Source organism: Zootoca vivipara, chromosome 9 (genome assembly GCF_963506605.1).
Source record: "Zootoca vivipara chromosome 9, rZooViv1.1, whole genome shotgun sequence".
In the NCBI taxonomy this organism is placed as follows: domain Eukaryota; kingdom Metazoa; phylum Chordata; class Lepidosauria; order Squamata; family Lacertidae; genus Zootoca; species Zootoca vivipara.
In genome coordinates this window covers 41,334,467-41,352,665 of record NC_083284.1, presented here as the reverse complement: position 1 = coordinate 41,352,665, position 18,199 = coordinate 41,334,467, and the positions used below count along the sequence as shown (strand labels likewise).

The 18,199-nt window shown below is 40.3% G+C and overlaps 1 protein-coding gene across 1 annotated transcript in view; it reads left to right on the top strand.

The window, feature by feature from the left end:
• PDGFC (platelet derived growth factor C) overlaps positions 1-13,760 on the top strand; it is a 124,204-nt gene extending 110,444 nt beyond the window's left edge. Inside the window, exon 6 of the mRNA XM_035111586.2 lies at positions 216-13,760. Within this exon, the coding sequence (XP_034967477.1) occupies positions 216-332 (117 nt within the window). The 3' untranslated portion in view covers positions 333-13,760. The remainder of the gene's footprint in view (positions 1-215) is intronic.
• The last annotated feature ends 4,439 nt before the right edge of the window (positions 13,761-18,199 follow it).

Below are 18,199 nucleotides of genomic sequence, written 5' to 3'. Positions count from 1 at the left end.
CATTCAGGAGACCCGTTTCTGTGAACAAGAGACATTCTCACCTTTAGGAGCATCCTGTGTAACACCCATAGGTGTTACACCATGTAACAGTTACTGCATGAGTTTGTCTGTTATGCACTGATAGCTTCCAGTTTACCAATAAGGAATAGATTCTATCTAACAATGAAGGAACTTCATGATTTTTTAAAAGATTATATTGAACCCTCTCTTTGCAGGTCCTGCAGCTGAAGCCCAGAAGCGGCGTAAAAGGATTGCATAAATCTTTGACGGATGTACCTTTGGACCATCATGAGGAGTGTGACTGTGTATGTAAAGGGAATACAGAAGGATAAAAGGAACTTGGTGTGCTTTTTTACAGCACGTTCACTCAGTGGCTGATTCTCTTCTGGGGCTTGTGCATTAATCTCCTTCTGTAATCTCAGCTGTCTGCTTTGAGAATCTTCAGTGTTCAGGACTGACAGTTCTGGGGGAGAAAAGGAAAGAAGAAATCAAACTGAGATGTATGCAATGTAACAGCAGTTACTTGAAGGCCCACTACTAAGGATGAACAGAAGGCTTCAATGAGGGATTTCTCTCCCACCCCAATTCTATACCTATGTCTATAGCTATATTTATATCTATATAGAGATATAGATATATAGATATAATATCATCTCTCTTACTCATATTGAATTTAAAACGTTCAAGTTTTAGAAGTATAGGAAAAGACAGTGCTTAGGCAAGGCCTGGACTCTCCTGGTGGTCTTGCTTCTGCAAGTCTCTTACTTCTGGCTTACAGTTCAGAACATCTGGAATCTCTCTTAACTCGGCTCAGCAACTCCTGTACATTTCAAATCAAAGTGTTAATTGTCCTGCAGACTGTCTTACTCTGAGTTAAACTCAATTTTTCACTGATGCAAGTCAAAATGACTGGACACATTCTCTTGGTTTCTTCCAGTAAAGTGTCTGTTGTTTAGAAAACCTGAATGGTCAGTATATGTGAGAAAAGAGGAAAGGGTCAGAAACCAAGAAGTGCCTTTATCCTTCTCACTATGACCTGCAAGTATTGCGTTTGTTTATATTTTTTATTGTGTACATTTTTATACTCTTTTTGACAGCATAACTCTTTGCTTTTCTAATCTTGTTGAATATATCTATTTTTGCCAAAGGTATTTAATATTCTTTTTATATTATTATTGCAGCCTAGATAAACTGCGTTTTCATTTTGTAAGACTTTGGAATCAGAGTTATAGAAAGGAGGAAGGAAGATAGAATTCTGTTTCTGCAAAGCAAGGAGCTAAAAGGTGCATTTGCACGTAAAAAGATAAACAAAACAGGTTAGTCTGAATTTACAGGTGTGTGTATGTGTGTGTGTGTCACTAGCTCCATGATGATGGGATAAAAAGAGTAAATATAATAGCTGTTAAAACTCTCTTCATCATAACCTAGTGCCTCAATCCAAATAAGGAGGTATGTGCACAGAAACAAGGTTGCACATACATACATACATACATACATATCACATTTTGCATCAGGGACAAGTGGCATAATTCTGATAAGCATCATAAGGCAGATGTTCCCTGTCCATACGGGATTATTTTCAATGTATTGGATATTTGTGTGCATTTGAATGCACATTCCCAACCACATTCTGATGCAATAATTTATGCATAAATATCTTTTTTACATGTCCTAGTGATGGATCACGATGTAGGTTTCTTCAAAATAGTCATAAATCCAAAACTGAGAGGCCCTAAACAGATATATTCAGTGATGTCCAGTTCAATAGGACTTCACTTACTTCTTAGTAAACACTTCACTGTTAAATTAGAAGGTGAAAGATCTCGACAAGAGCACCACCACTGCTGATATTTCAGTGTGTTCTTGCATCCATAATAAAATGGGGTCATGAACAAGTCGCACATATTTATTGCTGCAGGTGTAAGGGTTTTTTTTAATGTTATGAATGCCAGTTATTTCCTTGTAAAGGGCAGTGGGCTTCCAATATCTTAATGATGTAAAGTACAGTTTTGATAAAATGTGGTTTTGCTGATGTACAGTCTTTATGTAAACCAGCACATTTATCCCATCCCAACTAGGAAAAAGCAGTAAAATATTTTGCTTGTAAAATGCTTTAATACTGTCCAGTGTTACGTTCTGTGTTTCTGTTTATTGTTTTATGTATTTAATGATTCTACAAAGTAATGGTGCTCATTGGGAGACAGAAGAAATACTTCCCATATCCCTATATGGCATTTAATATTAAGTAAAATATTCCAATTATCTAACAGTCCAATCTTCTGAACTTCTGTATGTTTGTTAAAGAATAAAAATGGATATCAGAGTAACATTGTAGGAACAGAACAGCATTGTATGGTTCTCATGGAATTGTCACCTAATACAGGGGCAGCCCTGGTGTGCTACCTTCCATCTTTCTGATCATTGGCCACACTAGCAGAGTCTGATGGGAATTGTAGTCCAACAACATATGGAGGGCATCACATTGGCTAATGCTGAGCTAATAAATGGGTATCAGATTAGCATTACAAAATTAAGACACAGCATGGTTCTCCTAGAATCTTCATAATTGCACAAACATTTGCTTTTCTTCCATGTGCTAGGTGAGCCTTCAGCTTTAAAAAAACGTTTTTTCCCCCAAAGTTGTTTGAATGCAAAGGAGTTTATGCAATAAATTCCACCAATTCCTTGCACGTATACTGTACAAAGTACTCATTTAGATATTTACCAATGGTACAAATTCCTTAATGGAAACATACACAAGGTTGTTGTTGTTACTGCTGCTTTTAGAGTTTATTGTTGCATCTTAATTTTACCCTCGGTGAAATTATAACTTTTCCAGAAGACAAAACATCAAGTAGAAATCTTTAGTATTTTACAGTTCCAGGCCCTTAAATGTTTGACTTTTTAGGGTGCATACAAAACTACCCCCCCCCATCAGTCTCCATGTAGGATATTGTTGTATAATGAGTTCTACTTTCCTGCTTACCTTTTTGCAGCGGCGGAGCTTCATGCTCTTCCACCAGGGACGGAGAGTAGGCGCGCTGCCCCCAGCGGCGGGGTGCGTGTTCTGGGGGCGGGGCGTGCTGTGCGCAGGTGCGGGGAGCATGTTTGGGAGCGGGGCGGGCAACCACGATGGCGCCCCTGGGATCGCATCACCCGGGGCGCCCCGCCTCCACTGTCCCTATCTTCCTACGCCCCTGCCTTTTTGCTGGTGACAAAAAAATCTGGCTTGGGAACATGCATGGACTTTGCCCCTTTGCTCCATGGGCTTCAGCTTAAAAAAAAAGTTTCCCCCAAAGTTGATGGAATAGAAGGGTGTTCATGCAGTAAATTTTACCCATTCCTTATACCTATACGAAGCACTCACCCACACTCCTGGCTTGTTACCCCCAGAAAGTTGCTCATATTGAAATGCAGCCCAAGGAGTGAAAAGAGTTCCTGCGTTCAGATGCTAACTGTGTGGAGTGCAGGTTATTTGGTCCTTGTGGTAATCACAAATCTAGTCTTCCTCTCCGAGTGATGTTTTGCATTAAAATTATCTAGAATCTGGTACTCATTCTTTTCTTGATATGTTCTGCAGACCTCAGTATTTTCACTCTTTTTCATTCTGTACTGTACTCATTATTTTAGGAGGATTGAACATTTGTCCAAAAAAAGGATGAATGCAGATCAACAGTGGGCTCTTGGTTCAACATACTTATATCTCCATGCAGCTATAAGGTGTCTTTGTCAAAATGTAGAATTCACCCAAATCAGAAATCTGGAGCACATGTTAGTAATGCCAGTGGAGTTTGGAGAGTTATTTTTTATTTTATTTTTTAAAAAGAAAGATGCGGTCCAGATGCTGTTCCCATTAATGATGTGTTGTTTAGGATTGACAAGTTGTGCTTTCATTGTTCCAGTGGCCTGCGATGAATTGATTGATAATTTAAATCATCCCGGTGTCAATATTCAAGTAATATATATGATTTAGCTTTAAAATATCATGGGAAACTATTCCCATTTATTTTCCAGAATTGATGAGTAACAATCCAGCTGATATGGAGAAATATGATACTGAAATGCTTTGAAATGTGTAGGAGATTTTTGTTGCTCTTTTTTTCTGCACCAAGATGAATGCATAGCCATCACAGTGGGCTTTCAGCACTCCTATCTTCACAACCTATGCCAATTATCAAAATATGATTGTGCAAACCATCATAGACAGATTATATGAACGCACAATTACAGGACAATCAATTGCATGTTTACATGAAAGCAAGTACCAATATGTTCAGGAAGATTTACTGCTTTCATTCCCAAAACATTAAGCTACAGTGATATTTATATTGATGATTACTTGGTTAAAATCCTGAGCACATGTTTACCTAAGGGTAAATTCCATGTAATTTAATGAGTCTTACTTCCAAGTAGACTTATATAGGATTCAATTGTTAGAGAACTTAAATTCACACCTTGCTTAAAGGCATTGAAATGAAGGGAGCAGTTTAGTTTTACTGACTTCACTGGAGCTAGACTTGTACCCGTTTGTTTCGAATATATATTTTAAAAAGTGAATGACAGTTAAGTATTAAAGATTCTTTTTAAAATGATGTTTAGGTATCCAACACTGCTAAGAAGTGATGCATGCAAATGTACCAATTCTACTGCCTGCAATCCAGTGAAACATCTCTGCAGCAGCATCACAATTTCATGTTTGGTAATTAACAATTTATTCAAGCACCCTATCTATTTAGTAAAGTTGATAGACTTCTTTGGGAATGACATTGTGAAGTGTGGAGTTCTAAAATGAGATTATTTCTTCTAAAAATGCTACTTTGTGATCTCCGAGATAGCGTAGAAGGCACTTAATATACCCTTTTAATGGATTAAACATTTTTCCCTGGAAAACATCTACATTTTCAGCTTATCTTTGAGGTCTCATCTCTTATTGTCCTTGTACTTCTGCCCTCCCTTTCCTTCCATAATCATGAAGGCCACAGCATACAGCTTTTCCCATGGTTTGAGAAACCTACAAAAATGAGAGAGAAACCATTATTCTTGCACTGTATCTGCTGTTTATGACAGGCAGTAAAACTTAACTGTATCAAACTGTATCAAAATATTAAAGCAGTCCAGTAATTAAATACTGCTTATTCCACTTTTTAAGGAAGCAGATTTCAAAAACTTGCCAATTATTTATTCAGGATCAAATATCAGCATGCGTGTTAAATATGGTACAATGTAAAGCAGCATATCCTGAACCCCTGGCCTACCTGGCAGGAAGTCAATATGTCAAGTCCAAAGTCCAAGTCTGGGGGTCAAACCACACAAGCAAAGTCCAGAGGTCAGGAAACACAGTCCAGGGTCAATCAAAGTAGCAAAGTCTGAAGTTCAGCAGACTAAATACAGACCAGAGCCAATCCTTTAGAGGTCCAGGAGCATCCAAGCCAAGGTCCATTAACATGGGCAGTTGAACAGACACAGCACCTCTGCTTTGCTTCCCTTTTGTACTTTGCATTGGAGATTCCAGCACCTGGGCTTGATGAGACATGTGACCCTCACCTGTTCCAAGCCTACTCCAGCTGAGGAATCACACCTCTCTTCCTAGAGCTAGTGAGGTCCACCTGGCCAGCTAGAGTGCTGGGCTGTGGACCTTTGCCTACCTCAGCCTCCTGGAGTGTCACTCTCACTGCTCCCTACACCACAGAGCCCGCCATGGCGACAGGGGTGCCACTGGTTCTGCTGATGGGTCTTGCTTCTCTGGCTGCTGTGCACTGACTTCGATCCGCTCGCCAACATCCATCACCCAGTGAGTACTTCCTTCACCAGCCCCTGCTTGCTCTGGTGTTTCCCAGGCCTAGCTACACCTCTTGCCGGGAACCTCTTCCTCCTCCCTGTTGTGCTGCCAATTCATGCCACAGCATATTTAGCATCATAGTACTTAGCTTTATTTGAAATATTTTTTTTGGGGGGGGGGGAGGGCGGATTGCTGAAATGTAAAAAAACGATCTACATTAGCAATACATAAGCTTAACAACCAGTCAGAATTGCAAGAGAAAGCTCTTATAACAGTTATCAGGTAAGAACACCTTTTTGAATTGGTCAACAATGTTGCAAATAATCTGCACACTCTTGAATACTATTTACTTGCAAAAAATGAATTTGCAGCTTTATGCCATGAAATAAATAAACTTTAGAGGGGTTATGAATTTGTACTGGAAATTCTTTCTTCTTCTTCTTCTTCTTCTTCTTCTTCTTCTTCTTCTTCTTCTTCTTCTTCTTCTTCTTCTTCTTCTTCCTTTAAAGGGGGGCACACAGAATTTGAGTATTCAGTTACCTGGTAATGTTTGTGATCTGATAGCTGCTGAAGGGTTTTTCTTCAGTTTCGCTTGCAATATCCTTCTGTTGTGTGTATCTGCTTTGTTAATCATTACTGTAGAGTTAAAACTTAAAGATAAGAATGTGAGATTATACAGGGCGGCCACATGATAGTAAAAGACCTGTGCCTAGAAAAATAATCCTTTGTGAAATCACACCTTTATTTTTCAACCTGGCTCAGGTTTCTAGAAGGAAAGATAGTATTTGAACTGTTGCCAATGACTTCCATGCAATTCTGCCCCAAAATGGAAAATAAGAACACAGAAAACAAAGAAAATATAGGGTGCAATTCAAAACAGTGTTAATCAATTGGATTTTTATCATTTACTTCAAAGGGTAAGGATTGCACACTTAGTCTTTTGGTTTTCATCCAGAAGTCAGGAGTTGGAACTTATGATGGTTTGGGAAATGCTAACCAGTTAGCTGAATTTTCATAATTATCAACATACGTACTCACAGAAATGATTATTGGAAGAATGATTTGATGTACAGTAGGATAGTCCAGTTTGTCATGAGCATAATTTATGGTCCATGAAGATCAATGACACAATCCCATTGATTTAATGTACCTTGAGTGCGTCATAAAAACAGTACTTATCAATAATGTATGTTTTATTCATTTATTTCATGAAATACACTGCTAGATTGTAAAAAGCCTCAAGTGTTTTACAAAACGATAAAGCAATCAAATAAGAAATATTAACAACAATGAGATTTTGAAAAAGTTAAAATAACAATAGACTAATTTTTTTAAACACCACCATCATTATCATCATCATTATTGAATTTATATACCACCCTAGACCCGGAAGTCTCAGGGTGGTTCACAGAAAAGATCAACATAAAAACCACAATATATATAACCAAAATAAAAACAACCACCCAATGACATCTGGGTAGGTATGTCTAAACACCTGCATTGCAAAGAGTGCAGCAAAGGTGTCTGTATAATTTCAATAGTTGGGGAGTTCCAAACTGAAGGTGCTGCCATGCTAGAAGATTGAGTTCTTACAAATGCAGAACTGGTATTTTGTGGCACCTGTATGCACTTTGCCAATCAAAGCAGTCAAGTGGGCATATATGTGGGCAATCTCGTAGGTAAACGGGCCTCGTTCTTAAGGGCTTTATTTACTAATAGTAATGCCTTAACTTGGCATGGTAGAAGATCAGCAGCCAGTGCATATCTCTTGAGCACGGACCTCAATCCTCTCAACAATCATCCTGCAGCCTTCAGTACTAACTGCAGCTTCCAGATCAAATTCAAGGGAAGCCCCACATAGAGCACATTGCACTAATCCAGTCTTGAGGAAACCATTGCATGAACTACTGCGGCCAAGCTTTCCTGGTTCAGTAATTGCCATACCTGTCAAACCAATTGCTGTTGGTCAAAAGCACGTCTAGCCACTGAGGTTATCTAAGGCTCCAGTGTCACAGCTGGATACAGAAACACCAGCACACTGCAAACCTTGTCCCTTAGGGGGAGTGCAGCCCCATTCAGGGTAGGCAGTTGACCAATTTCTTAGACAGGAGAATTACTCACCCACAGTGTCACTGTCTTTCCAGGATTCAAGCTCAGCTTGTTTTTCCTCATCCATCTCACCGCTGCATCCAAGCTATGGCCCAGGGACTGCACAGCCTCTTCTGATTCATAAGTTATGGAGAAATAGAACTGAGTGTCATCAGAATCCTGATGGCAGTTTGCCTACAAACTCTTAATGACTGCTCCCAGTGGCTTCATGTAGATATTAATCAGCACTGGAGATAAGATAGCGTATGAGTTTTTTGGGCCAATGGATATCGGTTTTGTAACAGAACTTAACTGAAGCCTACATGGATTAGCTTGGGCTGCCTGACTTTTGGAGTGATGTAAAAGTTCACGTCAAGGGTCCAGTCCCCAAGCGCCCATGATAAACTAGGCCAGAGTTGTGTGGAATAAAAAGCCGTTCTGTTTTCCTAATATTACAACTGTTGACATTGTAATAGAATTAGGGAGCATTTTCTTTTTAACCTAAAATGAGCATGCCAAGCGTTCTGGTTGAATATTATTTGTCTACATTCATATTTTACAGTATGTTAGAATTCTTGAGTTTCGGGTCCTACAGGTTTTCTTCTTCTCCAAGCCTGGACTTAGGCTTGCAAAGTCATGCTTGTAGTTTATGGTGTATCTGTACATGGAACTAAGTCTCTGATCTATAATGATCACAGTCTGCAATTGTTGCTCTGTATGTAATTGTTGGCAGGAGCTGGGAACAAGAAATGGGAACTCAACCCATCGTGGGGATTCAAATCCTCTACCTTCCGATCGGCAAGCCCTAGGCTTAGTGGTTTAGACCACAGCGCCACACCTCAAGGTGCAAGTAGATAAATAGGTACCGCTCCGGCAGAAAGGTAAACAGTGTTTCCGTGAGCTGCTCTGGCTTCACCAGAAGCGGCCTAGTCATGCTGGCCACATGACCCAGAAAAACTTTCTGAGGACAAGCGTTGGCTCCCTTGGCCAGTAAAGCGAGATGAGCACTGCAACGCCAGAGTCGTTCGCGACTGGACTTAACTGTTAGGGGTCCTTTACGTGTTTATGTAATTGTAGCTACTGCTGTATGGGCGTTTTGTAAACTTGCAATATGAAACACTTAATTGAACTGTTCTTATCAATTTAATATTTGGTGCATTTTCTACTTAGAAAGCCACTTATTAAATTGATTCTTTCAACATTAAGGGAACCCAGGAGCTCATTTCAGCCACCCCTTCATCACATATGGCTACCTTACTCAGGGAATTAGAGAGACAAAAACAGAGTCGGAAAGAGAAAACCAAACTGCAGATACTACTACTCCTAAAGAAAAGAGGGGGGGGATGATTCTTCAAGGGAATATGCTGATAGATTGGCTTAGTTGTTTGTGATAGTAACACAGGGACCTGTACAGGGAATGCTGTACATCACTGGACCCTTATACCATAAAATGCTTTCCTAAGTAGAGGCTTTGGGGAGGCTACGAGGCTGTACATTCCCTTAACACCTTAACTGAAACATAATAAAAAATAAAAATAACGGAGACAGAAAGGAGGTATGGAAAACCAGGGGAAGAGAAGGCTGGAAGGGCAGAAGAGTGGACTAGGATTAACACAAACCAGGCTAGAAAAGATCCCATGAAGACTAAGGTGTTATTTGCATCATGTAGGGGAGGAATTTACCTTGGAGGGAAAGAAGGAGACTGAAACACCAGGCTTGGGTATACTGTTAGGATGAAAGTTGATCACTACAGGTGATGAGTGCAAAGTGTGCAAAAAGGGTTCGATGGGCAACTTTCAGCTGTCAGGACAGGAAATCTGTGGCACTCTAGATGTTGTCAACTCCCACCAGCCCCAGGCTGCATGGCTAATGATTGGGGATGATGGGAGTTCATCAACATCTGCAGGGCCGCCACCATTTGCCTTCCTGCCGCCACTGCACTCTTAGTGCCTGAAGCAATTTCAGTTCCATTGCCTGCAGAGAGACTAAATAGTCTCGTCAGGTTCATCACCTGCAAATGTGGTGATGAGTTTGAGAAAGCTGTAGAGCAGGCATGTCAAACCTGCAGCCCTCCAGATGTTTTGGACTGCAATTCCCATCTTCCCCAACCACTGGTCCTGCTAGCTAGGGATCATGGGAGTTGTAGGCCAAAACATCTGGAGGACCGCAGGTTTGACATGCCTGCTGTAGAGTGTGCTGTATTATTAGGTACAATAATGTGCACACTTTACAAGAATATTGGAAAAACAAGGATGCTGCAAGATAACAGCTGTAAACTTCAAGGTAGTCCCATTAAATTAAGCCAGAGTACATGGCTATATCTAACATATAACATGAACTAATGAAATATTTTGTTACAAACACTAGGAGTAACATGGTTGTCTCAAAAATATTTCCAAGCCTGTAGTCTCAGCTAAGAGCCCATTAATTTGGGACTTGCTCAGAGTTGTTGCCCTGAAACCATTTACTCTGGGTTAATTTAATGGGGCTACCTTGGGTAAATGGTTTGAAGATTACAGCTGTTACCTTGATTCTTAATTGGCAGTAAATCCCATTTGTTTCCATGGAATTGACTTTTAAGTACGTGTGCTTAAGATCACAGTCAAAGAAAGTCATTCTGTCTTTCAATGTATTATATCTTGTGGTGATTATTAGTGAAGAATGAACAATGAAAACCACCTGTAATCTAATTGCTATAAATAATATAGTTCTTACAACACCTGGTCGCTTTTTTTGGCCTAGAAAGTAAAGATTACCAAAGCAAATCCATAAATCCAACAAGCATTAACTCAAGGTTTGGGCATGGCTTTGATCTGGCAAACCCCACCTATGCTGCTTCTCTTTATAACAAAATATATATTGTGAAAAGTAGAATAGCTTGTAAAACAAAAGGGAGGGGGAGAAATTACTGTAAAGCCATGATGGATGGTCAACAACTGTGGCCAGCCATCTCTACTAATGTGTTTGGTCCTCATTCCATTCCAATAGCATTACATGCTTCAGAACAAAAGTTCTGAAAGGCTGATGCATGTTAAAATATACACTAAATATATTTGGACTTGTTTAAAAATGCACTTATCCCTAGCAGTGTTACCTGTGTTAAGTTATGTAAGCAGAGGGAGAGCATGTTTGCATTTCTCACCCATTTTTACAGTACAGCCGTACTTTGGAAGTCAAATGGAATTCATCCCGGCTTCTGATTGGCTACAGGAAGCTCCTGCAGCCAATCAGAAGCTGCAGCAGCCCCGTCGGACATTTGGCTTCCAAAAATAGTTCGCAAACCAGAACAGTCACTTCCAGGTTTGGGAGGCAAAACGTTCGAGAACTAAGCTGTTTGAAAACCAAGGTATGACTGTACTTGCATCTGCTTCTTCATGTGGATATGGCATATGTTGTTGTTGTTGTTAACTTTGCTGTCTGGTCTTTGACTGAAATAAATATTGATTGATGATTGATTGATTGCATGTTAAAATGCTGTCCTTATTTACCTGGTCAGATCTCATCTGGAATATTCCCCCCAGTTCTGAACAAACTGTAGCATGGGCAGAGGATAGTGTCAGCAATGATGAGGGGTCTGCTAGCCAGGTCATAGGAGGAAATGTTGAAGGAGTTTTGCGCGGATCTTCTTGAGCAAAATATTCGCCACCTTAAATTAATTAAAATAGCCATATTTAAACACTATATGTAATGCAAGGGATTAGATATAGGATTAGGTTTACTTCATGTAGTTCCAGAGAATAAGACCTAAACCACATGGGTTCAAATTATGAGGTGGTTTCCACAAAGCCAGGGGTCCCCAAACTAAGGCCTGGGGGCCGGATGCGGCCCAAACGCCTTCTAAATCCGGCCCACGGACTCTCCAGGAATCAGCATGTTATAGCGCCCCATTTATAGAATGTGTCCTTTTATTTAAAATGCACCTCTGGGTTATTTGTGGGGCCTTCCTGGTGTTTTTACATGAGTAGAATGTGTCATTTTATTTAAAATGCATCTCTGGGTTATTTGTGGGGCATAGGAATTTGTTCATTTCCCCCCCCCAAAAAAAAATATAGTTCAGCCTCCCACAAGGTCTGAGGGACAGTGGACCGGCCCCCTGTGAAAAAGTTTGCTGACTCCTGCACTAAGCCTTAGGGAGAACATCCTAATAGTATGAGCTATTCAACTTTGGAACAAGAGGTGGCAAATTCACTTTCATTGCAGGTTTTTAGAAAAAGGCTGGATGGCTGCTTGTTGGTGATATAGTAGCAGTCAGTTTTTTTGGAAATAGGACTAGATGGTCTTTGAGCGCCCTTCCATCTCTGATTATGACTGTATTTCTAAAGCAAAACCAATCCATTAGGAATTCTCCATGGTTCAAATTTTCATTCCAGGATTGGGCAATTACCTTGAGAAAATGGCAAAAAAGCAGCAGTTTTTGATATGATTGTAAAGGTAAAGGTAAGGGGACCCCTGACCATTAGGTCCAGTCATGACCAACTCTGGAGTTACGACGCTCATCTCGCTTTATTGGCCAAGGGAGCCGGCGTACAGCTTCCAGGTCAAGTGGCCAGCATGACTAAACCACTTCTGGCAAACCAGAGCAGCACACGGAAACGCCGTTTACCTTCCCGCCAGAGTGGTACATATTTATCTACTTGCACTTTGACGTGCTTTCGAACTGCTCGGTTGGCAGGAGCAGGGACCAAACAACGGCTTGTTGTGGGGATTTGAACTGCCAACCTTCTGATTGGCAAGCCCTAGGCTCTGTGGTTTAGACCACAGCACCACCCGCGTCCCTCTAATATAAAAGTACAATATTAAAATCAGTTCTGTTTTTCAGTTGACCGTCTGTATGCTAGGGTTCTTGGAGGGACAATATAATGTTTTGAAGGCAGTTCTCATAAAAAGTGATAGTAAGCTCATCTCCGCAAAAGTTTACTTCTCCCTTTGAATTTTACACATCAATTATAAATCAACAGCTACTTCCACTTGAAAGTTGCTCCTGGGCAAGATTTAAGTATTTTTTTTTTAAAAAAAATGGAATGATTGGAATGTCTTCCCTGCTTTTAACTAAAGCTAAATTACAGGCAACAAAGCTAGCTTATTGAAATGGCATTCTCGGGTGGATTTTTTTTGTAATAAATTCAATCGACATTGACCCAGGAAGATCACAAAGATCTTCAACTAATGATGTAAGGTCTTGTGGAAGCTGGGGGAGGTGGGAATACAATGTAGTTGTGAGTGGAATCTATGCTGTATAAATTAATTAAAGGGAAATATCATGCAAGCCTAAAGTTCTGGGCTACAACTCCTAAAGGAAGGATGCCTTTCATAAGGTAAGTTACTAAAAACCATAAATAAGGATTCTATGAATTGTGGAATTTATTCCCATGCAATGTAATGATAGTCACCATATTAGATAACTTTAAAAGCAGATTAGGCTAATTCATGGAGGATAAGGCTATCAGTAGCCACTAGCTATGAAGGCTATGTTCTCCCTCTACTTTCAGAGACAATATGACTCTGAATACCAGTTGCTACGAAACCCAGATATGGTGAGTGCTGTTGCGCTCAAATACAGCTTGCCTGCTTCCCATAGGCATCTAGTTGGTTTGATTTACAATGTCCCTTGCATAGCCACTACTGGTCTACTTGTCATCACTGGGCTGCTATTTTATTCATATACAGTAACTGTAAAACAAAATGTGAAACACAAATGAGTTATTAAATATAACCATAAAATAATTAGACAGCTTTCAGCTGCAGCAAAGCGCGTTATCTTAATAAAAGATAACGAGGGTTGCGGAAGGGCTGGGGAGAAATCCCTGAGGTTTAGAGTGGGGGCTGGGCTGAGACCGAGCTGAGTGATAGGGGGCGTGGAGAAAAAGCATGCAGCAGTTGATTGGCAGGTGGGCCCCTACATATACTTGGCGTCTTTCGGTTTTGACTCACTCTTGCAAGTGTTTGACTCTCCCTCCAACCCACCGCATTTTCTCCTGCAGGTTTAGCCTGACATTGCTTTGCCTTTCATGGGGTCGCCTGTTGAAGGGGCCCAGTAGGAATTTTGCCATTTGGCTGATTGGCTGTTGCCACTTGGTTTTTGCCTACTGCTTAGCAAATTGTCACAACTTGTTAGGTTGGCGGTTAGGCTTTTGGTTAATGAATTTGGTTGGAGGAGGGGTATTGCATCCAGATGCCTACCCCCCTTCTTAATATTGCTCCACATAGAAGTATTCCATTAAAGGAATCCTGGGGCTCTGGTTCTAGTCCTTACATCCCCACCATAGGCGGGGCTGGGGGGCCATTACAGAGCACGAGCATGGGGTGTTTACTTGACTTCCCTATATGCTTAGGGAAGCCGGAGCTGGTCTTGTCCCAAGTGGACAGATGGAGATGGTCCTGTCCAAAGCGGGACAGATGGAGATGGTCCTGTCCCAACAAGGGGACAGATGGTTTAACCAAAAGCCTAAGCCAACACTCAAAAATAATGTATTTAAATAAAGTTGTGGCCAAATTAATGCCTAAAACCCAAACCTAAAATAATGTAGGTGTTGTGAGTTATTTAGGGGGGATTTCTATCAGCCTCGTCAAACAAGTGAAATTCCTATTTACTCTACTTTAACATAAGGATTTATTTGTTTTGGCTTATCAAATGTTTTGTGTGTGTGTGTCTGAGAATTGTGAAAAATGCACATATTAAATGCTTTTTGTTGTATATTTGTATCTCAAGTTTCCTCCCAGGAACCCAAGCTGTGCACATAGTCTTCCCCTTCTCTCTGTTATCTTCACAACAACCCTGTTAAAGTAGGCTAGGCCAAGAGTTTGCATTTCAGACATCAACGTTGTGAAGCTGCACATACTTAAGAGGGGGTCTTTGGGTTTTTTGCTTGTGGTTTATCACAGTTGACAAACCTTTTGTTTGGTTTTGATATATTGTAAATATATTGAAATGCTGTAAATATATTGAAATGCCGCAATTAAAACAGGGAGGCTGCTTTTCTGTTTTTCTTTGCATTATCTCTGATTGACATTATATAAGAGCATAAGGTGAGTCCTGCTGAATCAGGCCCATGGCCCATCTATTTCAGGATCATCTTCTCAATGTGGCCAGTTAGATGCCCACCAGCAGGACATGATGGCAACAGTACTTTCCCCTCCTACTGTTTCCAACTAGTGTTCTGAAGCATCTGCCTCCGAACTTGGAGGCAGAGCATAGCCATTATGGTTAGTAGCCATTGATAGCCTTATACTGCATGAATTTGTTTAAACCTCTTTTAAAGCCATCCAAGTTGGTGGCCATGGCTTTAATGATAATTTTACTATTTATACCCCACTCATCTTAGCGGGTTGCCCCAGCCACCCAACATATCTAAAACATAATAAATCATTAAACATTTTTTAAAAAACAAACAAACACAAGTTTCCCTATACAAGATTGCCTTCAAACAGCTCGGGGCTCAGATAACTCCATACCATCCAACATTTCGCCAATAAAAATAGGGACATCCTAAGGAAAAGTGGGACATTCTGGGATCAAATCAGAAACTGGGGTGGCTTCTCTAAATCAGGGACTTCCCCGCAAAATTGGGACACTTGGGGGGGGGGTTGAGCTCAGTGCTGTGTACATTTTTCTTCCTGTGAGGTAGGTTTGGCTGGGTCAGTAGAGTTGTGAGTGGCTGTGCTTGTATGTTGTGTCTTTAGGGGGCCTAATCTACCTACACTGTAGTGGGTTGGGATATCCCTAGGAACAAGGAATGAGCAGAACAGGAAATTTACTCATCCCTGCCAAACAAATCAATGACCAATAACGCAATCTCACGAGAAACATGTTGGAAGTGTAGCACCCTACCATATTTTATGATAGATAAAATCCTGATGGAAACAGGGAGAGGTGGGGCAATAAGAAATATGGCAATGCTGACTGTAGGTAATATTCAAGTAGGCAATGTCAAGATTATAAGGGGCGCGGAAGGCGATTGATACAGGACATGTCACTGAAAACAGCAAACCTGATGTCAAACTTCTACAGTAGTTGCATAATTACAATGATATCCAGGGTTCTCGTGAATAGTTTATGGCTGTGGGCCAGTTCTTATATTATCTCAATGGCACAAGAGCATCTTTTCTACAGAATTCATTTATTTTTAACTACCTTTATATAGCAGCCCCAAAACTAGAATTCACTGGTACCTCCCAAAACCAAACGTGCATTAAATTTACAGAATAAAACAATTAAAAATTGCAACAATTTAATTAAAATGTGATGCTCAATTAAAATACAGCTTTAAAATTTAAATTTAAAGCTGGGACACCTAGTTTTCCACATTGGTAATGGATGAAACCTGAGAACATATGGAAGGAATAAGTGAGAGGAATAAGTGCTGACCTGGGTCTTAGAAATGAAATACTAGGTTCATCTCCAGTTTTATAAGAACTGTTTTTTCTTTGAGTTTGGTGATCAATTAAGCATGTGCATGACTCTCACAAATAGGCGTTCAGGGGTTAAAACAGGGTAGTAATGCAAATTTTGTTTAGCCTGTATTTATTTCAGATTTGAAAGAAGGAAAAAGAGAGGTTCTTAGATGAAAGCATCAGTAAGAACTGAAGGGGCATGTTTCAGATGAAGGCAGATTTCATCTCAGAAATGCACTCTTTGTTGCTTAGCCAAAGATGGCAGAAGCACTTTGTAAACAAACAGTTTTATATCAAAGGAGCCATGCCATATAATATGCCCATGTAGAACAAAAAGCTATAACTAGAAAGCTGATAATAAATGGGTGCCTGAAATTTGCTGGGTTTTTTTTTAAAAAATGCAAAGTCTAGACTTCAAAACTATGCATGTATTCATTCAGGCAGGTTATTAGAGGCCACAATGCCTCAGAAGTTGGCAGTTGCTCACAAACTATTCTAAAAATATCACTGTCGTCAAACTTTCTTTTCTTTTGACTATGCATCTACTGAAGCAATACAGGCCCTTATAATAATTAACACACCATTGTTGTACATCATTCAAACCCAAACTATTTTCTGTTGCTAACAAAAGAGAACAGTATTGCTTTTTCTTCCTTTATTGTGTTGCTGTGCTAGAGTTGCTTCTAACATGACCATTTCCTACATCATGTTTCAAGCAACTAACTGGCAGCTAAGGTCTGCTGGTTATGATACTATTTTCTGAACAGACGGAGAAGTGTGTTTAAGGCAGTGTGTGACGTGATTAATTCTATTGTGAAATGCAAGCTTTTTTAAGTATGAAAGGTAATTAATCTCTTTCTATGACATGGTTAATATGCAATTGAGTAACATGCATGTTACTGCTGGTCCCTTCCAACTCTACAATTCCATTATTCTTAAAGTGGTCTAAGTGCTTCAAATGTGACCTCTATCCTACCTTCTATTTATAATATGTTGATAGTACTCCTGAAGGGTTTTCCTCCCCTGAAATGGATCAGGCGTGGAATAAATCTTATTTCTAGTACCTGGAGTTTTTTCCCCACACACACCCTCCAAGAAACGTAAAGTCTTGCAAAGTGGCAGTAAGGACAAAGTTCTGAAGATCTGGACTCATTTTAATATCATGTAATTGATTTTTACTTGGTTATATTAACCATAGAGATCTGTAATAGAGACCCCTCTCCATGTGATCAGCAAACAAGTAAAAGCCGTGAGGGAGAAGCAAATTGGCACCTGAAAGTTATGTCCACCTACATCGATTTTTACACCACCTGTGTCACCAGTTTGCACAGACAACTTGGGTGTGAAATGGTCCCCGTTAGTATATATGGTTCATGTACACAATTGGAACCAGAGTCCTGGTGGCATGGCAAAACCCTGCATAAAGCAGTTGTATGTTTGCAGGATCCCTTTTACAATAAATAAAGAATGGGTGACATAAATGTGGGGTGTGAAACACAGAGCAGTCAAGTACAACATCCCTAGAGTGGACATAAAAAGGGGATGTCTGGACCAGCCAGTCGGAACTTCCTGTTTCCTCCTAGGCTGGGACAGACTTCCCCTACATGTGACCAGAGGTGGGCGAGGCCTCACCTGTGCAGGTAACAAAAGCATAGGACTGGCCACCATCTCTCTCTCTCTGTGACTACATTCACAGAAGAAGCAACATCTGCTTGGCCTAAGATGCTCTCTTGGCTTCCAGCCAAGAGAGGACAAAGGGACTATCTCTATGGGATAGAATCCAGGTATATTACTTTTTTAATTTAAGTCTGCCTTCTGGGATCCATCTGTGAACAGAATGAGTGAGTGAGTAAACTCTTTTTATACTTTTATAAAAAGTATAACAACTGTGTTGTGTTATTTCTTTTATGAGGGACTAAAGATAAATATATGAGGGACAAT